Here is a 26794-nt window from a genome sequence, read left to right as displayed (position 1 = left end):
TGAAAAAGTGATTTAACAGCATCCATACGGAGAAAGCATATGGTTGTAAATTCTAAAGAACAATGGAATAGACAGGAGTTATTATCTTACGTTTAGCGAACTGGGGCGTCAAGGAGAGAGGGTTGGCCGGGACCTAATATGACAGGGAGAAGATGACCTCATCCTTGCTCGAAGGGTAAAGATGCAAAGTCTCACTTTTAAGATCAGAAGGAAGGAAACATTGTGGTTTTTGTTAGCTGGAACCCAAGACATTTGGGGAGACGCTAAATATTTGCTATTAAAAACAAATACTAAGGGCCTCCCCGGTGGCGCAGTGGTTGAATGCTGGGTTGCGAAGCTGCCCGCAGCCTCTTCGGTGCCGGTTCGATCCCCTGCTGCTCCCGGGCCACCAGAGGAGGGTCCCGCATGGCGCGCAGACCTCTCCTGCCGCCCGCTGCTCCCCTCAGCAGTGTACTTTGGTCCTTCTGCCTGTTCTGCTCCCCGCTCTGGCTCTGGTGAATTCTCTCACCCTCCCGCACTTCTGACTGTACCCAGTGCATGTATAAACAAAACAAACAAACAAATAAATAAAACATGCCTCTGAAAAAAAAAAAAATACTAAGCATCTCTGATGCCACCAGAAAAGTGGTCTGGTTTTGTTTTTATAATGGTAACTGTTGGGATCACAATTTAGTCACGAGCAGTATTAACGAGCTGGCTATGTTTGTTCTAGGTCTCTAAGGCACGGATCCAACAGCCAGAGGATCAGCAGGGGGAAATCTCTGGAAACTTTGACTCAAGATGTAAGTTGCAAGGAATGTTCTAGCACATTTTTGAAACATGACAATGGCCTGTATTTAAATGACCGCTTAGACAATCCCAGTACCTGGGCCTCTCTTGTCATGTTTCCTTGAGACATCATACCAGAGGGAACCAGGAAAATAGGAAGCAAATGGTATGGCCAGGTTCAGAAAAGTGGCTATTCCCTGTAGAAAAATCCAGACACTTCACAAAGCACATGCCTTCATCAAGATAGTGACACAGAAGTGACCCATCGGTTACATTTGACAAAAATTAATGACACTCAAGCATTTCCTAGAAGTGGTTGCCTCATGGAGCATTTACAAGCTTCCATATTTTCTAGATTCTAGATCCAGTGTCTCTAATTTCCAGATTTTGCATTCTAGGAAAAGAAAATTTTATTTCTAGAAGAATGTTTGTGTCAAAGACTTCAGAGTATTTCCTAAGAATTATTTGACTTTTAGACTCAAAATCATTTATTTATTTACCTACTGGCATGGTAAATTTATATCTTCACTTAGTGCATATTTACCAGGTGTTTAATATGTGCCAAATGCATCATGCTTGTTCTGTTCTGTCATATGAAAAGGGCAGCTATGAGGAAATAAGACAGAATTTCTGACCTCCTGGCACTTTCGTTCTAGTAAAAGAGATGATAAGCAAATAACAAACACACAACAGAAACTCTGGGTAGTTTCTCTTCTTTTCCCTCATCTCCTCATTGCTATGACAGGTTGGCTTTGTAGTAAGATGAAAACAGAGTAAAGAAATGGAAGGTGGAGATTTGGGGGCAATTCGAGAGGATGGGTTTGTGCTCACACCTCCAAGAACCCGCAAATGCAGTGAAGGCATGAACCACGTGGAAACCCAGGAAAGAACAAGCAGACGCCTCACCAGCCTGGCCTGCCAGCAGCTGCCCCTGCAGAGATTTCTGAGCAGCAGAAAGTGTGCACGGAATCCTTGTCACTAGCAAAACCCTGATTGAAATATAGGTCTTAGGTTGAGTCTGGATAATGTGGCTCAGGAAACCAGTTCTCGGTGTTCTTCCTGTTCGGAGCTATGGCATTGGAGAGAGGAGTTTGAAGTCTTGTGGGTTTTCTGTTTGTCTTTCACCACTGACCTCTTACATCTTAAGCATTTCTAGGGTTTTAAGCACGTTGCATCTGCTTTCAATCTGCAGAAACTGCTATCTTAGTGAAAATAGGCTCTCCTTGCTCAGTGTGCCAAGTGACATTGAGACGGTAAAAAGGTAGTGACGGGACACCTGATAGCACCTTAACCCAATTTATGTGGTTCTTGATTGGCACGAATGTCTGTGACCGCCTAGATTTTGAAGCCAGGGCCTTGTCTCATATGAACATAGTCAACATAGAATTGTGATTAGATCCAACAAGTGGCCTGTGTGTGCACTTACCATTTGGGGACCAGGCTTGTGGGATGGAGAACATTTCTAGGTGAAAATTCAACGAGGCAATTCAAAACACATCCCTTCAGTGTGATGCCATAGAAATGGGTGATCGACTTCAGAATCAAATTAGAATGGTGACTGAAAACATGTGTTTAAATATACACAACAAAAGGCCCCTTTGAATGGCCTCCTTGTCAGAGGCTTACATAATGAATTTTCATTGTAGTCTCTACCTAGACATACAACAGAAATCCATCCTCCCTCTCTCCGTGGCAAAAGGTCCCTGGGTTCTGCTAATTTCCTAAGAAATCTCTTAATGTTGCTTCCACCATAATAGTAGCATTTTAATGTAGAATCTCATCTTTCTCACTCATTCCAAATGATAAATGATGCAGGAGGACTGTCTGCAACATCTATCACGTGCTCAGAACAGTGGTTCTTCCCTGCCCCGGAGCGAAAACCAAGGTCAGGGGCCTGACCACCCGCCCCTCCTGCCTCATCTCCTGCCCTCTGTCTTCCTCTCTGACTGCCCCTCACTGGCGTCCTAGCTGGCCCATGTGTCCACAGTCTCCTCTGGAAGAAGAACTGTCTGCAGACCCCCAGCAGGTATACTGCAGCCTGCTGGTGCACGCGCACACAAAGCTGCTTCGCTAGCCGAGCTGATCCGTCTCTTTAAACATGGAGCCTCCAGCACGCTCTGCCGTCTCTGTGTGTTGACTGAAGCACCAACCATCTTCCAGGACGCCTACTTATATTTTGACTTAATGATCTGTCCTGTCTAGAATACAAACCCCACAAAAGCAGGGCTTCTCTTACCCCCTCCCCCTTTTGCCAAGGCTCCAGCACTAGAACAGTGCCTGACACATGAGGTTGTCCATAGAGGTTTTCACTGAAATAAAATACCCCTTAAAGGAGAAAGGCACCCTTGCTAAGATGACTGTGGCTATTAAGATAGACACAGATTAGGTGATACAGGTACAGTAAAGGTAGTTAATTCAATTTTAAAGAAATGATCTTTTGGAAGCTTTCAAAAATGCATCTGTTTTGATCTGTCCCTTTAATTTCCTTCTAGCATTCCAACACAGTGAGATACAGAAATGCACAGAGAGAAGACAGTGAAATAAAGATGATCCAGGAGAAAAAGGAACAAGCAGAGATGAAAAGGTGCAGTATTTCTCGGCTCTCCCTTGGGGCTGGCAAACCTCCCCTTCACCTAATGTTCCCCTAAGTGTCCCCCTCCAGGAAAGTGCAGGAGGAGGAACTGCGGGAGAACCACCCCTACTTCGATAAGCCCCTGTTCATCGTTGGCCGGGAGCACAGGTTCAGAAACTTCTGCCGGGTGGTGGTCCGGGCGCGCTTCAACGCGTGAGTACGCTCCATTGCAGCCCGGCCTGGGCCCACGGTGCGCACAGCAGGGTGGGTGTCTTCCAAGGAGGAAGGCACGTGCACTCCTAATGGGGTCACCAAATAAACCCTGAGCTAATTAATCATGCTGCTCCTCTGGCAGAGCGACTGACCAGGTGGGAAACAAAGGAAGGTTGCAAGTAGTTAACATTTATATAAAACTCACATGGCGAAAGCCCTCAACAGCGTTTCTGTGTGTTCATTTTCACACCACCCACGTGTTTCTCTCAGCGTTATTCACTTCAAAGTTTATTTTGCAAACGCGGAAGGGGAAGGAGACTGGATGATAGGGCCGAGGCGATGGCCCACGTCTTTTAGACGTGCAGCTTCTTTGTGGTCAAAATATCTTAAAGTTGGTTTATTCTAGAATAATGTAAAGTAGAAAGTCAAGGAATGCCTCTGTTGCCCACTGCATGAGAAGAAAACCACTTCCAGTGACTCTGTCACTGCCAACATGGGAGAATACGGGAGAGGTTCCTGGTGTCCTTCGGGAGACTTTGGGGCCACCCAAGCCAGTTTTAGCAACAACCTGAGAGTGAGACAGAGTTTTTCTCAAGCACAACTTGAAGTAGACGTCCTGAAGGCATTCAGAGTCCTGGAGGAAGTGTGGAAACGTGCCTGTATGTAGCTGGCCCTCGAGGATGGCACCATTGATGTAAATTGTTCCTCTCTGTAGCACGTGATAATCGCCCTCTCTCCTGAGCTGAACTGTGCCTCCCTCCCCCCAAAAATATTCATATGTTGAGGGCTCCCTCCTGGCCTAGGGGTTAAGTCTCAGCGCTGTCACTGTAATGTCCTGAGTTTGTTCCCTGGCCAGGGAGCTGACTCACAGATGGCGCAGCAGACCCGTCCTGTCTCCCGCTGCTCCCCTCAGCAGCGGATTTCAGTAGACCCACCTGTTCTGCTCCCTGCCCTGTCTCTGGTGAATCTTGTCACACATACACCCTCATCTCTGGTCTACACCCCAGTTCTTCTACGCAAAAATAAATAAAATCTTTAAAAAAAATACATTCCATGTTGAAATTCTAACCCCAGTGCCTCAGAATGCTTCCATAGTTGGAGATGGGGAATTTTAAGAAGATGTAGAGCCAAGGAATGCACAGTGGTGTCTGCAATGTCTTCTCTAGACTGTGTGCAAACAATATAGTTTGCTTAAGAAAACTAGTTAATTAGAAAAATAAAGAAGTCCTTAAATTAAAATGAAGCCACTAGGGTGACCCGAAACCAGTGTGGCTGGTCTCCTTACAAGACAAGGAAATCTGGGCACAGACATGATACAGAGAAGACACAAGGAGGAGCCAAGCCTGCCTCCCCACCACACTGGGGCTTCCAGCCTCCAGAACCAGAAGAGAGGCAGCTTCTGTTGCTGACACCAATCGGTCCTAGTTAGCTACTGTGTAACAGGAGCTCTAGGAAACTCAAGTGTGATGACATTTCAGGAGAGACCTCAGCAGCCACTTGGTATTGTTCTAGCCCCTTCCTTCAGCAGAGGAAGCACAGAGGTCAGTGGGTAGTAACTTAAGGGACACCAGCAGGTGTGCATGACTCTCTCCGACTGCTGTCTGCTGTTCTTCCTGCTATTCCACGAAGACCTTGACCATTAAAACACCTGAGTAATAATCATCAAAAACATTACAAAGAAAGAACAAAGCTGGTGGTAGAGAGTTCATTCGATAGTTTTCCAAAGTGGGTTTCCATCTGGAATTATCCTGTTGGATGCTTCCATGTTCACATCTAATTGCAAATTCTCCAGCTCCCGGAATGTGGCGTGATTCTGCTTTTGTCAGCAATGCACCAGAGGTGGAATCAGACCCAGGAAAACTACCTTGTGACTGAGAATATTCACACACAGACACTGTCAGGGGCTTCCTGAAGACTGGTCGTGGGCTTCCTGACCTTAAAGTTACAAACCCTCATCCCAAGAAATCTATATAAATTTTTATACCACAAGATACCATTAAATACAGGGTCAAGAGTTCTATGTACTAAGGAATATTTCATTAAATAACTGGGGGACATCCTTGAACTGCTAACTACTAAGCAAAGATTTCAACTGATTGTTTTTTCAATGGAAGTCAAAATTTGATTCCATGAAAGCCACGTCAGAAATTGCTGCGTGGAGTCATGAATGCTAAAATCAAGTATTTGCATCAACTGCAAACTGTGGTTTCCTTTCATCTATTGTTCTCTGCCTTCCGGAGTCACATACAGTCAACATATTATAATAGACATCTTGTAGGGGATGTAAAAAGAGATTTCTAGGTCAATGAGATGTTTGTAAATACCAAGCTGCCAAGTGAGAACACATTGGTTTGCTGCCGAATGTAATTTGTCCGTTCTCTCTTGCAGATCGAAAACAGACCCTGTCACAGGAGCGGTGAAAAACACAAAGTACCATCAACTTTAGTAAGCATTGCAAACTCTGTGTTCCCTACACAACACACACACAAAAAAAATTTCTGTTATTTTCTTGCTTTCTCGTGCTGTGAAATAGACAATCGGGCACATTTTAAAATGCTGCTGACACGAATGTCATTACAGAAGCGGCCCCTGACTTTAAGCAGCCTCTCCTAGAGTGTTTGGTTTCTTAACTGTGTTTGGTCTTTGGCAGTGACTTGCTGGGATTGGTCACTTACCTGGACTGGGTCATGATCATTGTCACCATCTGCTCCTGCATTTCCATGATGTTCGAATCCCCCTTTCGAAGAGTCATGCATGCACCGACTTTGCAGGTACTGCTGCCGAATCTCGGCTCAGAGCTCAGAGGAAAAGCTCTGCCCTGTGATTTTTGCATTCCTTGCAACCAAACTGTCTTTTGCCCATTTCAGATTGCTGAGTATGTGTTTGTGATATTCATGAGCATTGAGCTTAATCTGAAGATTATGGCAGATGGCTTATTTTTCACTCCAACTGCTGTCATCAGGGACTTCGGTGGAGTAATGGACATATTTATCTATCTTGTAAGTCTTTGGTTATTTCCTAAATGTAAACTGTAATGGTTTTGTAAAATCTCCTGCGTTGCTTGAAACTGGAGTGCCTTCTGTGAGACTGAGAAACCGTAAATGAGCTCTCGAGTAAGTCGTCCATTATAAGCACATAAAGGTGTGCATGTGGGCTCGGAATAAAAAGCATTAAAAAATATCCATGGATATAGTTTTAATACATCAGCCACATTCATGTCACGTAAGAGATGCCTTAAGAAGGTCTAAGATAGCAAATCTATTTAGCAACCCACAATCTTGTGACTGTTAACAAAAACCCAAAAGGCTGTAGTAGATCTGTAAGCCCCTTTGTGCTAAAGGCAAACTGAAGTGAGTGCAGCTGGACCTTCCCCCGGGTCCAATGCAAAAATTACCTGGAGCGGATGACCCTTTACTTGTTCAGTTCAACTAAACTGTGAAACCATAGCAATGAACTCCAAGAAATTTATTTGTTTTCCCTGAATGTCCACAAAAGCATAAAACCAATGTCTTCTAATGCAGCAAAGAAAATCGTGACCAGTGGCATGTGCGTGCTCTGATGGGGAGTAAAACAGTGGGCAGCAGGTTGAGCTTAAAGTTTAGTGTCTTAGTCACAGGGGTTTCAATCCTATGGACATCGGGGGAGCCTCCAGTGCATGAGTTAAGAGGCAGACACATACACACGTGCAGACCACACAGAGTGTAGACAGCCTGCTTCAGTCCTGCACACACCTGACCTCCTTCCTTGGGGTGGCTAAGATGTCTAGGGGGTTTCATCGGTTAGGAATAAAAGACTGCATGTACCCAGGGATGCTTGTCCCGTACAACTCAGGGAACTCTGCTCAGAGCATGTCTTGGCCAGCGGCTCACAGAGAGTAGAGATAGTGACGGATCAACTGTATCAACTCCAGAGATGGTCTTTCCCCCTAGGTGAGCTTGATCTTTCTCTGTTGGATGCCTCAAAATGTGCCCGCCGAATCAGGAGCTCAGCTCTTAATGGTTCTTCGGTGCCTGAGACCTCTGAGGATATTCAAGCTGGTACCTCAGATGAGGAAAGTTGTTCGGGAACTTTTCAGCGGCTTCAAGGAAATTTTTTTGGTATGTTACTTCCAGTGACCTTCTGCTTCCGGGTCACGTTGTCCAAATCTGTCATGAGGCTGATAAGGGCCAACGTGAGCCTTGCTTGTCAAAGTCTACAAGTTGGTGTCAGGCCAGAGGGTTTAAAAACACTAACAATAACAATATACAACACACATTCAAATAACAATAAACAATAACAATAAACAATAAACAATAACAATACACAACACACACCCTTTAACCATGGGTGCTTCCAGTTTGTCAGAATATTTAGTTCAGTGGACATTATTTGTACTTGAAAGAGAAGCATTCTGCAATGTAAAATGAAAGGAGAATTCAAATATATCTGCTGATGTTTTCATTCCTAACTCAGCCTTAATTTCTACTCTCGGTTTTAGTTTCCCCATCTAGAAAATAAGGCTAAGAAGATTCAAAGGTATGGATCTCACAGATAAGAGGGATGATATATGTGGGCTCATAATTTCATTCCACGCATATTCTGTGGAAGCACATAATATAGATCTTTGTAGAGTGTTAATGTAAAGAATTTTTTTTAAATGTGGCCTGTGTAGTTTGCTTTAAGTAGCCTCAGTAAATGGCAATGAATACTTACAAAATGTGATTGAGGGGGAAAGCATCTTTGTAGTTGGGCAAACATTGGTTAGGGACTTCTAAGAAAGAGCGAGGCTGTGGAAACATGACTGGTAAGAAGCTCATTGCTTACAAACTGTTCCAGAAGGGCCTTTGCCTTACAAAGGAATGGTCAAGAGACTTGGATGTTTTTTATTTTAATTATTATTAATGGGCTCTGGAATTAATAAAAACACGAAATAATTTTATTAATAAGTTCTGGAATTAATGGAAAATGAGAATTCATTGGTATAAGCTTGTTTTATATCTTGCTTTCTAGAAACATCCATGGTGAGAGAATAACTGTATTTGCCCATTGGTTCTAAGGTATTTTAAAGAAAGCTTGTGATGTGCCTATAGGCATAAAGTTGCTAATATTTTTTAAGGATATGTTAAAATTCTTGGTCCTAAAACCATAAAATGGTGGCTTTTTGCACAGCTGGATTGAAGGGAAGTAGGATATCTCCTGATAGCTAATGTAGGTGCATCTGTGACCCCATAAGAGTGTGTCTCTTTGTGCCTTTCTCCTGAAGATGTGCCTGTGTGCCTGTGTGGCAGGTACATATGTAGCCAGCCAAGAAGATCAGTGGTTTGTGTTACCTTTTTTTATTAATACTTTTTATATATTTTTTACTTCATTCTTTATTTTTATGCAATGTATGCTTTATCATCTGGGCTATATTCCCTGTGAAATTCCCACCACCCATTCACCCACGCACCATCGCCATAGTCCCTTGTGCTCTTCCCACCCCTGTTTTGATACAGCTCCCCACTCCCCGCCTGCAGAATGTCTCTGGTTTAAGTATTTCACCTTTGGCCGCTTTCCTCCGAGGAGACCAACGTCGCCCTAACGTGGTCCCCCAGCAGAGGGCGCAGCAGGCAACTAGCAGTTTCCCTTTTTGCTTTTCAGCACTAACTGCCCGGGTGCTCTGTGGGCAGCCGACTCCTGAGAAGCCAAGGCTCTCACTCCTGTGGGGCAGGAATCCACTCTGAGAAAAGGGGACCATCATTCTTCAAACGTGTTCTTCATGCCATTCAAGAAGAGAGAGCAAAGGGTTGATTTTCAAATCAGAAAAATCCAAGTCGTATCAAAACTACCTTAGTTGGCTTTTCTACATGAAAGTCTTATGTGTTTGTGCTAAAATTTCAAAATCTGCCTTTAATTTCCTTCTTTTAACATCCCAGCAAGGCTAATTGAATGACCTGTGGTGAGGAAGTTAAAAGATATCATCAAAAGGCCACGGGTTTCATATAGTATTAGCTGAAAAGTCGGTTTCTATCAGGATTTGGTCCAGATTTGCTGTTTGGGTTCTTACACCTCACTGGTCTCTTCCAGGTCTCTATTCTGTTGCTGACATTGATGCTGGTTTTCGCAAGCTTTGGCGTGCAGCTTTTTGCTGGAAAACTGGCAAAGTGCAACGATCCCAACATAATCAGAAGGGTAAGATTTCCTTTCTGTCTTTGGGAATAAAAATCACAGTCATTTACATCCCTTTGTGAGGCTTACATCAGATTGCAGGCGTGTCTGGGGACATTCTGCTCTTCCCGCCTACTGCAGGGTCAATGCACTGTGGATATCCTTGGCTTTATCTCCCAAGATTCCAGATACTTACTGCTGTGCACCTCAAAAAAGTTTCCTGTAGGTCTCCCCTAACTTAGTCCAGCCCTGTTGCCACATAAGACTTATGGCAGCAAACAGTCCCCCAAAAAGCTACAAAATGCAAATTGTGAATTTCACACCCAACTCATGGCGTCTTCACTCTCGCCTTCTCCACATTGGGAAGCCAGGGTCTGGTGTTAGCACTTAGCTGCCCAGAAGCTTCTCCTTTGTGACAACTCACAAAGACCATGCTTGGATACTTGTGCTACTGCTTTCTTCTTTAGTGAATGTGAGTAAGAGGAGGTCTGCTGCTAGGACACCCCAATATTTTAGTAGCTGAACATAATGAAATGAGCTTATTACATCTGGGATAATCTGGACAGCTCTCCTCCAGGTGACCACTCAGTATCTCAGGCCCCTCTGGTGTCAAAATCTTCTCTGTTCACCTGGAAAGAGGAGAGCTGTCTAAATCTAGGAGGGCCACGGGCTGAGCCCTAGAAGGTCACACGTCCCTTCAACTACTTCTGCTGCAGAGAGTATGGCCTCACCAGGCTGGTGGGGAGCCGTGTAGCTCAGCAGACCACTCGCTAGGGGAAAGGGAACATTGTCTAGTTAATAATTTGCCAGTGTCTGCTATGCCACCCACCTAGTGTCCCATTCTCTTAGAATTCTGCCCTGTATGATGAGTTAATTAATGAAATAAGTCAAACACCAATGATGTAAAAGCTAGTGAAAGCATTTTTCTTTCATGCAAGGAATATGATGCCTTGCATCTGTTAAAATGTGTTTCCAAAAGGCCTAACATAGCTGAACTATAATCTGTTCTCAGCAAATGTGACTTATTAATATAGATTTTGTGTATGAAAATAGCTACATTTTCAGACTTCTAATTACATAAGTCAATAGCTCCCTATTTGGTATAAAATACAGATAACAGCTTTGCCTCATCCAGATGCTATATTGATCACATCAGAAGCGAGGACCTCAGGCCGAGGCGAGCAGGACATACGCGGGCCACACAGGCCCCACATGCTATTTCACTATGTAGGTCTCTGCTTCCCTTCAGACGCCTCCCCAGGACTGCAGGGATTTCGATAAACCTGAGACAGATAACATGAGACGAGGCATAAAGGTCATGGGATACCAAATAGCTGATGGAGGAAGCCATAACGGGCTCAGCATTAGTCCACAAGCTTGTAGAAGGAAGGAAGGGTTATTTTAGACCCACACTGAATAGAGGCCAGAAAGATAATAACAACATTTCAAGATGAAGCCTGGTGGGACTCTTGGCTGACTCACTATATTAATAATGGCCATAGTGCGTGGTAATGTCACGTGAGGTGCTCATCTCAGCCCCAGCTAAAGACTGAAGACTTGTAGACAGGACAGAGAGCACATGGTGGAAGGACAGGCCCCTTGATGGCTGAGGCCACAATGCCTTTATCCTCACTCCAGAGCTGTGCGGTCTCTGTGGAAGGCTGGTGGAGCCTCGTAAGGAGAGACCATGTCAGGCAGGACGAGGGACAGGAAACCAGCATAGTGGAAGGTAGCCTGTGGCCCCACATCAGCAGCGGCCTTTCCTAAACCCCATGTAAGAGACCAAGGCCATGGGACCTCCCCGGTGGTGCAAGGGGTTAAGTCTCAGCACTATGAAGCTGTCGGCAGCCACTGCAGCACAAGTTCGATCCCTGACCAGGTTGCTGATCCACATGGCACAGCAGACCGCTCCTGTCTCCCTGCTGCTCCCCTCAGCAGTGTATTTCAGTCAATCCGCCTGTGCTGCTCTCCGCTCTGTCTCTGGTGAATCCTTCACCCCCTCACACCTCTGGCCTGTACCCCGGTTCTTGCATGCATGCATAAATAAAATAAATCTTTAAGAGAGAGAGAGAGAGAGACCAGGCTGAGTGTGCCCCGGGAGTACAGAACGTGACTTCCATGTGGTCCATCTTTCTGGTGAGATACAAATCCAGTGAAGAGGGCACATGGACGCACCAGCCCTTGGACCCTGCAGTGCGTGTCACAGGCTGAACCTCGGCCACTGGTGCTGTTGGTGTTTGCCTGAGCCCTTCCTCACCTGCTCCTTCTCTTAAGCCCGATGGCAGGAATGTTGAGTCCCTTTAGATAGCAGCATGGAGCCCAGAACTTAGTAGACTCGGAGGATACCTTTGGAGGAATAGTTATTAGGTTCAGCTGAGGACAGGTCAACCATGTCAGTCAGTCCCCTGCCCAGCAGCGTGTCTGAAGGTGGATGGTGACTTTAGACAGGTAAAAAGTTAAAGTCCTGTTGAAATATTCGAGGGGACTAAGAACTTTACCATGTGTACCTTGAACCCGAAAAAGAGGTTTAGGCTCAAATAAGACCCTTGTTGCAGAGAAACACAGATAACAAAAGGGAGAATAGAAAACAGAAAATGGGTCCAAAAATTCTTACTAGTGTTTTATTGCTATATCTTTAAAAAAAAAAAAAACAGCTTTATTGAGTAATAATGCACATGCTACCCACAATGTGTGTACAATTTGACAGTGTGAGGCATGGTATTCATAGAGCTGTACAACCATCACCACAGCTAATATTAGAATATTTTTATCAACTCCAAAAGAAACACTGCATTTTGTTCTCACCCCCATCCCCTGTTCTCCCCCTCACCGTCATTCCTAAACAGCTGCTAGTCTACTTTCTTTCTCAAAGAGTTCCCTGTTCAGGATTTCCATGGGAATAGCATCATATACTGTGTGGTCTTTTGTGACTGGCCTTTTAGCATAATATTTTCAGGTCTTTTCACTGACAATATTTTCAAGGTTCAACATATACATGATACCATCCACATGTCAGTACTTCCTTCTTTATGGCTGAATAATATTCCATTGGATGGCTATACCACCTTTTGTTTATCCATTCCTTGATAGACATCTGAATTGTTTCCAACTTTAGACTATTATAAGTAGTGCTATTTATAATAATAATACAGGCATTCAGGGACAAGTGTCTGTGTGGATATGGTTGCATATCTCTTGGGTAAATACCCGGGGTGCTGGCACTCTGACCTTTAGGAAAGGTCACACTGTTTTCCAAAGTGTCTGCACTGTTTTCTGGTCCCACCCACAGTGTAGGAAACCGCTAGTACGAGGGTTCTGATGTCTGTATACCCTCATCAAAGCTTGTGTTATTTGACTTTTTGAGTATAGCCTTGTTTGTGGGCATGAAGGTTTTATGGTTTGGATTTGCATTTGCTATGTGATGAATTCCGTTGAGCATCTCTTCATGTGCTTATTGGCCATTTGTCAATCTTCCTCAGAAAATGTCTACTTCGATCGTTTGCTCACCTACTAATGTCTTCCCATGTCAATTTTTACTGCTCATTTTCACTGTTTGCTGGTGACCGTCCACATCACTCCTGTTCAATAAAGGGCCTTTGTTATTCCATGAATAAAGCATTTCTGATCTGAGTTTATTTTCTGACCAGGTTTCCCCCTCCCTCTTTTTTCCTGTTTTAGGAAGATTGTAATGGCATATTCAGAATTAACGTAAGTGTGTCCAAGAACTTAAATTTAAAATTAAGACCCGGAGAGAAAAAACCTGGATTTTGGGTTCCCCGTGTTTGGTAAGCATCTCAGAAACATCCTGAAGAATGCTTTATTTGTCGGTGTAAGATTTTAAATCAGCATAATGTGACATGGAGCTAAAAGTTACTCGGCTAAAGGTGTTAAGATGCTTCTAAGTAATGCAAGGCAAGCTCTGACTCATGACGGGTGGCAGAGCAAGTGCACTTACCCATGTGGCTTCGTGAAATGTCTCCGCAGCGTTTTTCTAATACGTGTAATGAATGTGTCTCGATTCACATGGCTTCCCACATTAGCGAGAATTTAAAAAACGAAGATTTTCTATCACATAAAAACTAAACTTGACCTGAGTTTCTGTCTTTAAGAGAGGATTGGCTGTCTTTACTACCAGTTGTAGAGAACCTTAAATCACAAAGCTCTTTCAATTTTAAAGCCCATTTACGTGGAGAGATTTTCATTCTTGAATCACCAGAGAGAATCTCTAGTGACATCAAGAGTAACACGTTCTATCTCACTCTCTTTCACGTTCATTTTTCTTGAAAATGGGTTTTCAAAGTTCGGAGTAACTGTTCCTCCTTTCTCGCCATATTACTAAGGCCTGCTAGGGGCTCCTCACTGCTTTCTGGATGAGCTGAGTGTTCTGGCAACGTCATTTGTTATTTAAACCACTCGGTTTTCTTGTTCATTTTGCTCTTACCTCTGAGAATAACAAGTGGGCCTTGGCAGCTACTCTGTTTTTGCCGGAATTGATGTTCTCTACCAAATGTCAAAACTCTTTAAAAGACGTCACCCAATGGTACCTGAGCACTCGTGGTTACTGCTTTGCCATTTTTTTAATATAAAATTCACTTTTACAAAAAGCTCAATACAGTCTATCTGCTGATTTTATTTATTGAAGTGCTGAAGAATTATGGAGGAAAAGGTGCCTTGGGGCTGTGAGGCCTGAGTGTGGGCAGGACAGTGTAGAAACCCTGGGGAGAGCCCTCATCCCAGTGCTACCTAGAAAAACAGCCTAATTTACATTATACTAAAAAATTAAAGAAGCATAAAATGTTTACTTTTGTGAGATTAGAACTCATTGTTATTCCATCAATAATTTATTTGTGTGAGACTATCAAATGGGATTCTTTTCCCCTGCTGCTTTGGAATTTTGGCCAAAGCCTCAAAGCTGAGGACACCAGGGGAAATAGTGTGTTTGCAGCCCAAAGAGCCCCAACTGGAATTTCTTATGTAAGTTGTTCACAGGCTTTTTAAGTTCTGTGGTGCCATGAAGCTAGGGCACAAGGAGGGCACGCCTGGGCCACCGTGGTCAGAATATCATGATTTGTATTTGTTTCAGTGAAATGACCTCTTGTCAATGTCAGCTCTAACCATGATCATTTTTATCATTTCCTTTTTCAGTAAGCTCTTCCAGAGCAAGCAGTAAAAAATACTTTAATTCTATATTAGCTCAATATAGAAATACATTTCTCAGTTATTCAGAAAATAACATGTATGTGGGAACTGCCTAGAGAAGTGCTTTGATCATCATAACCAGGATGCAGCTATACATTCTGACCCAGAAGACGACCTCAGCCTCTGTTCTCCCCAGATGAATACATACATTTTCTTCTGAATCACTCTAATTGGAGGAGATAAAATTTACCTTGGTAAAGGGAATTTAAAGTCTCATCTATTTACATATTGGATTTTGTTTTAAACAGACATCTGGGAGATGGGAGGTTGGAAAGCATGAGAGAAAAATCAAAAAAGTTCTCAGTTTTACCACAAACGTGTGATGAAACACATTTACCAAGTCACTTACTATTCACCAGGCATGAAGCTGTGTCTGGAGAGGAGCTGTGCATGCCCCAGCCCGTAGGCCCCCGAAGTCTAGTGGAGAGCAGAAAATACGACCACAGTTTATCATAATATGCAAAGGACTTTGATGCTACATCAAAACTCTAACCCTAAACTCACCTGAAGCTTCACTCTAGGTAGTTGTAAGTTACACTGTGATGCAGTCCAGGCAGAAGGAGACCAAACTTTGTAGTTGAAGGCTCAAACAAATGGGATATGCTCTTTTAGGGGAAAAAATGTATAAACCACCTTACTGTGGTGAGTCTAACAGAACTGGGCCTAGTGAACTCAATCCTGGGACCCCTTGAAACTCCTGGAGGGGACCGGGGCCGGGGAGGGATGGGGCTGAAGTTTAATGTTCTTTGGTGTCTTGGTTTATGAGCCTCTCATTCTGGGATCAAGGTGGGTCTCTGAAGCCAACTGTGGTAGGACCAGGGGCACAGACCCAGAGAAGGAGGGATAAGACTTTGGCAGGTGAAAGGGGGTGAAGTCACAGACAAGTAGGGGGAGTGGGCAGGCAGAGCTAAGGCCTTGCCTGTTGAGAACTCAACTGACAAAATTCAATGTAAATAGATGCGAGCACATTCCACGAGGTGCAGAGGCTTCCCATTTCTTGCAAGGAGATGGTGGGGAAGTGTAAGGTACGAGGGAGAACTTTGGACAATGTCACTCCTGCGTGTCCTCACCCAAGGGCAGAGGATGCTTGTCCCCTCCATGGTGCCCCCATCTTTCCAGAGAAGGTGCAGGTCTCCTTAGCATGATCTTGGGGGCCTTGGAGTTCTTTCACTGGGAGGGAAAAGATGGGTCAAATGGTGAGGTTAGCCCCAATGCATTAGTGAGGTCAGCCTCAAGGCCCAGAGCCTTTTCTGAACTGGGAAGACAGGATTAGACTCTTTTGAAAAATATCCAGGAAAGGTGATATTTAAAAGGCTTCCAGGGCCTCCCTGGTGGCGCAAGGGGTTGAGCATCGCACTGTGAAGCAATGCGCAGCCTCTGCAGCACTAGTTCGATCCCCGGCCTGCCAGGGAGCTATCCACATGGTGCAGGAGACCTCTCCTGACACGCCCGCTGCTCCCCTCAGCAGTGTGTTTCAATCCATCTGCCTGTTTTGTTCCCCGCTCTGTCTCTGGAGAATCCTTTCACCCCCCGCACCTCTGGCCTGTACCCCAGTTCTTGTGTGCATAAATAAATAAATCTAAAAATAAAAAAAAATTAAAAAGACTCAAGAAAGGTCAACAGGAAAAAAAGCAGTAATTGATTATGTCTGGCATTGGTGGATTCCCTCTGTAGTTATAGGGAAAGTTTCAAATTTTCCAAATTTAGTAGCATGAATAAAGCATAAGCATACATTTTCTAAGATGAAAATAAACTTATTTTTTTAACGTGATATATTCTTCCACCTACTTAAGCCTGATCCTACATTTTATTTTTCTTGGTTCAGCCTAAAAGTGTATTTTTAACACATTCTACCTTCTAAAGGATATGAAATATGAAAGTAGTTTGGCCTTCTGCAAATTCAGCTTTAAAAAGCACTTTTACATAAAGAAAATGGGTGGATAAGAAAGTTCAATGTCAGATCTGAGAACAGGCTCACTTGGTTTTCAGAAAATCCTTATTTAAGGAAACTGTGGCATCGTAGAATCTTTACAGTGTCTGCCTACTGTAAAATATATGAAATTTAATTGAAACTCCCCAAAGGAGAGCTTGTGGGGAAAACTGAAGAGAACATGCTTCTGCTTCCATTTTTTAAAAATATAGGTTAGACTCCCCTGATATGAATTTCTAAGTGGGGTTTTCACACCATGTAAAAGACATTTTGACCAAACATCCTTAAAACTTTAGGAGTAAGTTAGTTTCATATTTATGTTTTCTCATTAAATCCCCATCTATTTAGTATTAAAAAAGAAAACTCCAAAGGTGTATTCCATGACTGTTTCTATGGTTTAAAAAAACATAAAAAATACTAAAAAATACTAAACCTGATTCCTTTCATCCCCAACTTCCCAGAGTGTCATCTCTTATGAAGGTTAAATTTTGATAAATGAGCTACCAGGAAAAAAATATCAAAATATAATGTAGCTGAGCTTCAACAAGCCTATGCTATTTCATAGTCCTGAACTTAGTTCTTTAGCCAATTCAGAAAATGTAAGCCTAGTTCTGATTTTCCAGTGCATGGTTGTCTAACTTTTTAAACTACTTACAATGTTTACTAATAAGGGGGGTGGGAGAGAAAAAAAACACTGAAATCTTCTGAAAATTAAAAAAAAAGTTAACCCATAACGACCAAAAGAAATACAATAGAATAAAATGGATCACTTTCATAAGTGGTAAAAAGTGTGAACATGTCAGAACAAAAGAAAAAGTAGACATACCCCCCCCCATAAGGTAAAGCCAAGTACATATTTGGAATTCTTATTGAGGTCACACTGGGTTATACACTATGTGGTTTCAGGTGTGCAGCATTGAACTTGGACATCTATAAAGACTGTTCCAAAGTGTTCTAGAAATCAGCAATCAACTGTGGTTGTAGCCTGCTCACTGCACAAGAAATATCTTAGGAAAATATCTAATGACAGCACACAGTTAAGGAAAAAGTATCCAAGAGGGGGTTCTGGAAATGCCGGCGCTGTGAGCAAATCCCTCTTGCGGAATTTCTAACCCATCACTGAGCTGCAATGAGAAGCTGACCGGGGTGACGAGAGAAAGAAAGTGGTCACATTCTACTCCTTTTACACTTTCTACACTAACACGGGGGGTTGTAATTCCTCTCCTGAGAAAGGTTGTTAATGATAAAACTATTTCAAAGTTTACCTCCGAACTCCAATGTCCCTTTGTGAGATTCTCCTACACGATTTCTAACTAGAAAGTGTATTTCTATTTCCAGTCCTCGGTCTAAAAAGTTCATGCCAGAAACACTGCAGAGCCTCCGAAGCTAGAACACCAATTGCGTCTCATGCCTTTTGTTGTTTTCCGCTGAGAGCATGCCCTCATTGCCTAATCATTAATGACATTGCTAAGAACATCATCAACGACACGCGTGCATTGCTGTGATTTAGCAACGAGCGTCAACTAACCCACCTTCCAGAGGCCGAGTGTGTCCTGCACCCACAGTTGATAAGAGCCACAGATATTTGCTTAGGTGCTTCTCCTGGAAAGTCCCTAAAACATTCCTTTCTCTGAATTGCAGGGCGAATCCTCGCAACTTTAATTTCGACAACGTGGGAAACGCCATGCTGGCACTGTTCGAGGTCCTCTCCTTGAAAGGCTGGGTGGAAGTGAGGGACGTCATTATCCATCGAGTGGGGCCGGTAAGCCCCGACTCCTCTGAACGCTCCACCAGCTACTTTTCATTTGCCTTGATGAATAACCATTATTTCTTCATTTCTACAGATGCACGGAATCTACATTCATGTTTTTGTATTCCTGGGTTGCATGATTGGATTGACCCTTTTTGTTGGAGTAGTTATTGCTAATTTCAATGAAAACAAGGTAAGGATCTCCGTTTGAATGTCAGGGGGTTTATTCTTTTCCAGCCACTCATTGTGAGCTCTCTTTTCACACCAGGCGTGAAGTCACATGAAACCGTAATGTGACTGGTGTAAATAATGTCTATAACTATTTTACAAGCTACCTCATTGCTGCCTCTCAGGCACATAATTTAAGAGCACCATTCTCTTGCAAAATTTTCCCTTTTGGTAACAGTGTCATTAATTCTTTCACCACTGAAAAGCGCATCTCCTATTGTTCCCGTGGAAAGAATGCAGGGCAAGTTATTAAAACATAATAGCTGAAACTGATGTGCTGATTGCAGGTAATATTACTTTCACAAAAATGTAAATTAGGCTGCTTCTTTGTAACTCAGTAGGTGAATTCGGGATTTTGATGGTGTAGAGGGTAAAGTAGGACTTTTTAAAGCCTTATTCATACAGAAAAAAAAAGATTTTCTAATTTCATATCAAAACTTTACATTGCGGACGCAGGGAGCAGCTGAATTCATGCTCTCATGAGCATCCCAAGAGTCCACAAATGGGAAAACAGCATGTGTAGTTTCCTGTCTGAAAGTTCATTTGGATAGAACATTCTGTGTCATTCTCTGGACGTGGTTGATCCGCCCTTTATGGTAAAAGCGTCCAATTCAGTGTAGTTTTGAATCATGATCATTGAGATGCAGACGTACTTTCTAGCAAGTTCTAAGCACTGAGGTTTTCACAGGTCTCCCTCAGCTCTCACAACCCTGACATGTACAGCTGAAATAAAAATAGCTGACAGCAGAGAAATAACTTGCCAGGGCCAGAATTCAGATGTGGCGCCGATGACTGCCGAGTCTGGGATTCAAGAGTATAAAAATGTCACTCTGCTTTGAATTAGAGCTGGGCTCACTGCTCGCCCGTGTTATTCATGGCAGGGCTGGTTCGGGCTCATGTTAGCGCCTTCGGTTTGGGTGGCTGCACGCGGCTGCATCCTTCACCGCCCGGGCTCAACGTGTGTGGCTCCGGTACCCAGTCAATTACCAGCTTTGATGTGTGCCTAATGAGGATGGCATTTCGTCCAGGCTTTCAAAGGGAGTAGTGTTGGGGCTCCAAGCGGGCGGATTTAAAAATCCGACCCACAGAAACGTGGGATTTTAGTAAAGAAGGAGAGCAAGCATCTTGCCCAGCCTCCCATTTTACTTTGTGATGCATTCATAACTGAGTTCCTTTAAGCCCTACAGTGTGTTCAATTTAGTGCCAAGCAGAAAGGGGAAGATGGTGCTCTTCAGGGGCTTTGAGCCACGCTGGGAACTCCAGAAGAGGCACAGAAAGAGGGGCCTGGGCACTGGGTCTGGGCACTCATGCAGAGTGTCCCAGCCCAGCCTGTGGGAGCTGGTGGGTTAGGTCCATGGCAGCTCACAGGCCAGCCACACGCATGAAATGACATAGACTTCCAAGAGCTGGAAACAAACGGATAAGGAATTGAGCTCTGGAACTCAGAGGGGTGGCGGATGTAAGCGGAATGACAAGCTGTCTGCAGTGCTTGTTGCAGACAAGCTGTCTGCAGTGCTTGTCCTGAAGGAGGGAAGAAGCCCATAGTCTGAGAATGGGAGCTTTCCTGGAAGCCAACGAGGTGCTTAGAGATAGGGGAAATGTAGGCGAAATCGTGTTACTCTACCTGACAAACTTGGATAGATAATTGGAGGTGGAAATTTCTCAATTATGTGAACCTTTTCAGAAAGATACTTTTTTTGTAATTGTTTTAGAAGGTAGCACATGAGCTGCTATAGAACAGCATTCATTCATTCATTCAACAGATTTCCTTACTTACTAGGTGCCAATTACTGCCTTGGCCTTAAGAATATAATGACCTAAATATGTAACCTACACACTAAACACTAATATTACATGGAGTTCACCTTCTAATTATAGTACCCAAAGGTATATAAATAGATTTGGGGATCAATAGTTTCACCTTTTAGTATTAGTCCAAATTAGCTTGCTTTAGAAAATGGAAATCTGTTCAAAAAGTTCTCAGTCTATACTAGTAATATATATATATATATATATATAAAATATCCCTCTTAAAATACACTGTGTTTGATTAATAAACTTAATTTCCTAATAATAAATTTTCAAGGTTTCCATTTATTAAGGTGAAAGCTCCATGGTTATTATTTTTTGGAAACTTTCAGAGTTCAACTTCCCAAATACTTTATTTTGCATAATAATGGAATGATGAGGATGTCTCTAGTATCCAGAGAACAGGGATTTGTTTGCAGTCAGTGAGAAAAGTAGTTCAGCATTATTAATATCAGAAAAAGTAATTTAAAACAAATATTATTATGAATAAATAGTATTATTACATAATGACAGAAGAAAATAAGCACAAGAATGGCATTAAACATTTAAACCTCAAAATGATGAAGCAAAAATTAGTCAAATTGTAAAAAAGAAGCTAGTAAGCCCAAAATCAGAGTGGGAGATAACATGTTTCTCTAAGAAACTAAGAAATCAGACAGGGGAAAAGGAACAAAATAAGAACTAGGACATAATAAAAATAATTGATCTAATGGACATACAGAGAATGCTGACCCCAACAATTTGAGAACATGTATTATGTTCAAAATTGCTAATATATAGAACATGTTTTCTACCATAATAAAAAAAAAGATATCAAGAGATCCTTCATAATTTGGAAATATTAAGATCCCATTCTAAATAATTTATGAATTACAGAAAAAATCACAAAATTTAGGTAAATTGCTCATAAAAAACCATATACAAAAAATCAAAAGATAGAAAAGTATCAGTTACTACAGGGAGACCTAAAATTTTGGTGTATGTGTACAGAAAAATCAAATATTAAATATTAATATGTCAGATATCCAAATTAATAAAGTATAAAAAGAACAATAAAGTAAAATTGAAGAAAGTGGGAGAAACAGCGTAAATAAGGGCAGAAATTAATGATATAGAAAAACTCAAGAATGAAAAAAACGGGCTCTTTATGAAAATTAAATCCAAAGCTTCTCATAAGTTTGAACAAGAACAAACAGGTGAGGAAGAAAAGCAAGATGAAGTAAGTAAAATTGTGTTGGAGTTTTACAGGTATAGAAAATCAGATGCTAAATAGAATACAGCAGAAATTCCCCCAAAGAGACCCAGGAATATTTCAAACAGAAGTAGCTCAATGAATCAGTGGAGAAGATGAAACCATCAATTAAGGATCACTTAAGTACTTGTTTACATAGAGAAATTAAATTGAGATCTCTGCCTCACAGCATACTCAAAATTAAACCCCATCAGTGAAAGACCTAAATGTGAAAAGTAAAATTTAAAGCATGTAGAATTTATGATGCTGGAATAGTTGTGGAGTTCTTGACATTAACCACAATGTGAAATCCATAATGAAACAAAATTATGAATTAGATTACATTAAACTTACAAATCTCTGGATGGTACAAAACCTTATCAGCATTTAAAAAAAAAAAAAAAACAAGCTATGACTATGAGAAAATATTTACAACTCACAAAACTGACAAAAGATCTGCATCCAGAACTGTTAAGTATGTTTGCAAAGCATTAAAAGTAAATATCCAAATACAAAAATGAGCGAAGAATTTGAACAGGCAATTCACACAGGAAGAGATGGGAATCACCAGTTAGACACTTAAAAGGATATAATGAAACCTAAATTTGATCCATCCAGTGGCCATATTAAAATGTCTGCTGATGTCAAGCATTAGTGAGAATGTAAGCAAATGAGACCACTTGCAGGTTGATGACCCAACCTTTTTTTTTTTTTGGTTATCCTCTTCGGACAGCAATTTGGCAACATCTTTTATGTAAAGATGCTTGAAATCCTGGACTCCTAGAGATTTACCAGGGAGAAGGTGTCATCGATGTTTACAGCATAAGTGTGTTTATTACAGCCTTTTTCTAGACAGCCTCTGACATACAATCACATGTCCTCAGGTGATTTCATCATTATGCAAACATTATGGCAGGAATAGGGGAACCACCGTGCATATGAGGTCTGTAAGTGACCATGCCCTCGTGAAGCCACGTGTGACTGTATTTGTATAGCAGAATACTATGCAAGCTATTAAATGGACCACTGAGATTTGGATCTAGTTGTATGGAAAACATACAGTTCTGTGAAGATAAAAACAAACTGCTAAAGGATACCACTTCCATAAAAAATGGTGACCAAATATAATCTTGTGCATGGCACATAAGCAACAAAACTGAACACATACTGGGGAGGAGACACAGCAGGTGTTCAAAGAATGTTGTTTCCTTTAATATGTTTCTTTTAATGTTATAACATTGATGAGGGAAAACAATATCAGTTAGGGTTGAATAAAACAATGTTACCCAAAGACCTGCTTTGGGTATAGTTTCTCTCTTTTTTTTTAATGATTTATTTATTTATGCATATAGGAACTGGGGAACAAGTCAGAGGTGTGGGAGGGTGAGAGGACCCACCAGAGACAGAACAGGGGAACAGAACAGGCAGATTGACTGAAATACACTGCTGAGTGGAGCAGCTGGCCAGACAGGAGAGGTCTGCTGCGCCCTGTGGGTAGCTCCCTGGCCAGGGATCAAACTCGTGCTGCAGTGGCTGCAGATAACTACATAGGTTGTGTTTTAACCCCTTGTGCCACCAGGGAGGCCCACTTATATTTTCTCTTAAGGTCACAGTTTCCAGCTTCCAAGAGCATTCAGTGAGGACTGTACACTTGAACAACAGTCGTCACCTCCAGGGCTGGCCAGAATCGAGGGAGTGGAGGGGGCGGGTGTTTTCCCCCCAATCTTAGATTATACTTCTGCCTTGATAACATCATGAAAGATATGTAACGGTATAAATTCATGTGAGTTCTAAGTACTCAATTGTATCACAGACCATTGAATCATACAGTGAGTGATCTCAGCGCTAATTTCTTTAAGTTCTGAACTCTAGTACATCATACCACTTCAAAATAGTTTTGCCATAGCATAGACCAGAATGATTAAAAAAAAAAAAAAGACAAAATACCCAAAACACCATTGTCAGCTCAAGCTATCGTTTTGCGACAGCCTTTTTGACTAGGGAGTGAAAATAGCCATTATTCAAGTGAATATCGCTTTTGGAAATTTGAGTCATATAGGATTTTGAATGTGGATTTTCCCAAACCTGAATGTCACACTTAATCTGTGGTAGTAATGGAAGTTGCTGGACGTTCTTGTTAATCTGTGGCATCTGTGCCTATCCTTCTGGGAACTGCTCTCAAGATCAAGTTTGAGAATTCTGGTATTTGAAGACTATGTTTATTTTCAACCACCAAATTAGTCCTGTTTATACCACCCCCCACTTGCCATGTCCTTGGTCTGGTGTCGTCAACCTTTTCTGCTTTGCTTTGTTTATTAAGGGGACGGCCCTGCTGACTGTAGATCAGAGAAGATGGGAGGATCTGAAGAGCCGACTGAAGATAGCTCAGCCTCTTCATCTGCCACCTCGCCCGGGTATCAAAGATGCTCTGATTTTATTCATGTGGGGCAGTAGTGTTCATGATTCCCCAGGAGTCTAAGATTTCAATTAAAATAATAATCGTGAGGCCACTAGGCGGTTGTGCAGAAGTTAATATAGAAACAGTCTCCCAACTACAGATCTCTCCATAGGCTATTAAAATCACCCACCCAAAGCCCACACTTCAGTGCTCTCAGGATAAGTCTTAATGAAAAAATGAATTTTTAAATAATATATATTTGCGCTTGCCTTTTAAACATATGAGTGAAATGTATTAAAGTGACAGAAATTGAATGATGCGCTTCTCCTTCCAATACAGAGGGCGTCACGCACTGTCGTTTTAAATATTCAGAGCCAGCCGTTCCTGCAAAAACACAATAGATGGAACTGTAGGGAGAAAATGTCATGGGTTTTAAGATGAGTTTTAAGGAAAATGAAAGACAGGATAGGAAGTGTGACCTCTGTCTAAAATGCCCTTACCTCAACCTTTCTTTTCCAGATAATGATGGATTTAGAGCTAAGATGTATGACATAACCCAGCACCCATTTTTTAAGAGGACAATTGCGTTGCTCGTCCTGGCCCAGTCGGTGTTGCTCTCTGTCAAGGTACTTGATGGCACCTAAGACTCTATAGGTGAATTTTGTATTCATCATTGTGTCTGACACATCCGTTCCCCATCTGTGTAGTTTAGTATAAAAAATTATAATGCACCATCTTGTGTATATGGGAAGGAGGTGGGGGGCTAGGATTATGTGCCCCGTGGGTGTGGGCTAGGATTATGTTGTCTCTTCCAGTGGGATGTGGAGGATCCAGTGACCGTTCCTTTGGCAACAATGTCGGTGGTCTTCACCTTCATCTTTGTTCTAGAGGTACAGACATGTCTCCGCTGGGCCTGGGGGTACAGAGCATATTTTCAAGTAAAACAATCCTCTTGATGACACTGGGCTTTTGAATCTTTTGAGGGGCAGGAGTAGCATGCTCTTCGGCTATTTCCTTTCTAGTCTGTTCTGATGAAATTGAGCGGACTTCACTTGATACTCCAGAGTGTTCCGAGGACAGGAATTGCTAACTGCGATTGATTGTCATATCTGAATGTTGGCCTGTCTGGATGTGTGAATTCAAATATTCATCGCCAACTTTCCAGACCCCTGTAACTCAAGGACTCAGCCTGCAGCCTGGCAGCAGAGGGAGTTTGGCCCAGACAAGATTATTTTAATACATGGCCCATATAAAATCACCCTCCAGGGCAATCTTCTTCGAAATACTAGCAGATTCTTATTTCACCCTGTAATGGTCCATGTTTCCCAAGATCTGTGGGGAAGAAAACTGTCCTGCTGTCAGAACTCGTCATAAAACAAGGAGAAAAGAAAGTAGAGAATATAGATTTGTGACAGATTCAGCTTAAAAAGTAAAATGCAGAGAGAAAGAAAGATCAGTGATAAATTCCTCCCTTTGGTTTCTGTATCCTTAAAAAAAAAAAGTGCCTGTAGTTTCTTCATTGGAAGATGCGCTGAATGCTGGACTCTTCACTCTCCCCAGGTTACAATGAAAATCATCGCCATGTCGCCCGCTGGCTTCTGGCAAAGCAGAAGGAACCGCTACGATCTGCTGGTGACATCGCTAGGCGTGGTCTGGGTGGTGCTTCACTTTGCCCTCCTGGTATGCTCATGGCCAAGTTCATTTCAGTCAATAATTTCCTTTCGGGTAATCCTATGGTCAACCTCAATTTACTCCAAGTTGGCCCACACTCGAGTGACAGATTAGCCAGCCGTAACCCTGGCCCTAGCTTGACAGGGCCTCAGATGTGTTCACATGTGTGCCTGTGCACACACATGCACACACACACACAGTCTTCATGTTCAACAAAATCTGGCCCCTCAAAGTCCCTCCAGGATGTGAGCCAGAAAGACAAAGCATTGAGTGTTTCCGATTTCATCCTTCATGTCCCCAAAGGATAAAATGAGAGAGAAAACCAGAAATAGCTTGAGACCTGTCTAAATTCACCCACCAGCAGCAGGAGCCTCAAAGCCTGTTTTCTGGCTGAAGTGTAGCATCGTGACTTCCAGGCAGTGGCGGGTCCATCTGCCAACAGTCAGCGTTCCCTGGTGTGGTCCTCAGACACTTCTGCTCCTTTGCTGCTACTGGACATCCAGCCACTGTTCTCTACAGCACATCAGTCCCCATTCAGTATCTCATTCTCATCACTTTGCCTAAATGAGGTCAGCCTCCCCCTGCCCCATTCAGTCCGAGGTCCAGCTCACATCTAGCACAAGGGGTACACTTGACCGTGATTAGAGCCGTGTTGACCAAGTCAAGCAAAATGTGGTCATGGAGACAATTTTTTAAATTTAGGAGCCCTATTTATAATGTAAAAAAGAAACAGAAGACATACATTTCATAACCTGCCATGCCCAAAATATCCTTTCAACATGTCAACAATATAAAACTTATAAGGAAAGAGGTTCCAGTTTCTCCTCTCCTCACCAGCTTTGTCTTGGTGTGTATTTCACACTCAGGCCTGTACATTTAACTGGTCATATTTCAAAATT

The 26794-nt window shown here is 42.5% G+C and overlaps 1 protein-coding gene across 4 annotated transcripts in view; it reads left to right on the top strand.

Annotated features, from left to right (window-relative positions):
- Nucleotides 1-26794, top strand: part of NALCN (sodium leak channel, non-selective) — a gene marked incomplete at its 3' end in the record, with an annotated part of 232286 nt that overhangs the window by 188606 nt on the left and 16886 nt on the right. For all 4 annotated transcript variants that reach the window (XM_084234488.1, XM_084234487.1, XM_084234486.1 and 1 more), the window contains 15 exons: nucleotides 713-782; nucleotides 3261-3352; nucleotides 3431-3553; nucleotides 5942-5998; nucleotides 6204-6324; nucleotides 6421-6552; nucleotides 7483-7650; nucleotides 9599-9703; nucleotides 13358-13464; nucleotides 18450-18570; nucleotides 18653-18751; nucleotides 24147-24240; nucleotides 24744-24850; nucleotides 25040-25114; nucleotides 25785-25904. In XM_084234488.1, coding sequence (XP_084090614.1) covers nucleotides 713-782; nucleotides 3261-3352; nucleotides 3431-3553; nucleotides 5942-5998; nucleotides 6204-6324; nucleotides 6421-6552; nucleotides 7483-7650; nucleotides 9599-9703; nucleotides 13358-13464; nucleotides 18450-18570; nucleotides 18653-18751; nucleotides 24147-24240; nucleotides 24744-24850; nucleotides 25040-25114; nucleotides 25785-25904 — 1591 coding nt within the window. The remainder of the gene's footprint in view (nucleotides 1-712; nucleotides 783-3260; nucleotides 3353-3430; nucleotides 3554-5941; nucleotides 5999-6203; nucleotides 6325-6420; nucleotides 6553-7482; nucleotides 7651-9598; nucleotides 9704-13357; nucleotides 13465-18449; nucleotides 18571-18652; nucleotides 18752-24146; nucleotides 24241-24743; nucleotides 24851-25039; nucleotides 25115-25784; nucleotides 25905-26794) is intronic.

Source organism: Talpa europaea (assembly GCF_964194135.1).
Source record: "Talpa europaea genome assembly, chromosome: 6".
Taxonomy (NCBI): Eukaryota; Metazoa; Chordata; class Mammalia; order Eulipotyphla; family Talpidae; genus Talpa; species Talpa europaea.
This window is presented reverse-complemented; position numbering and strand designations above follow the sequence as displayed.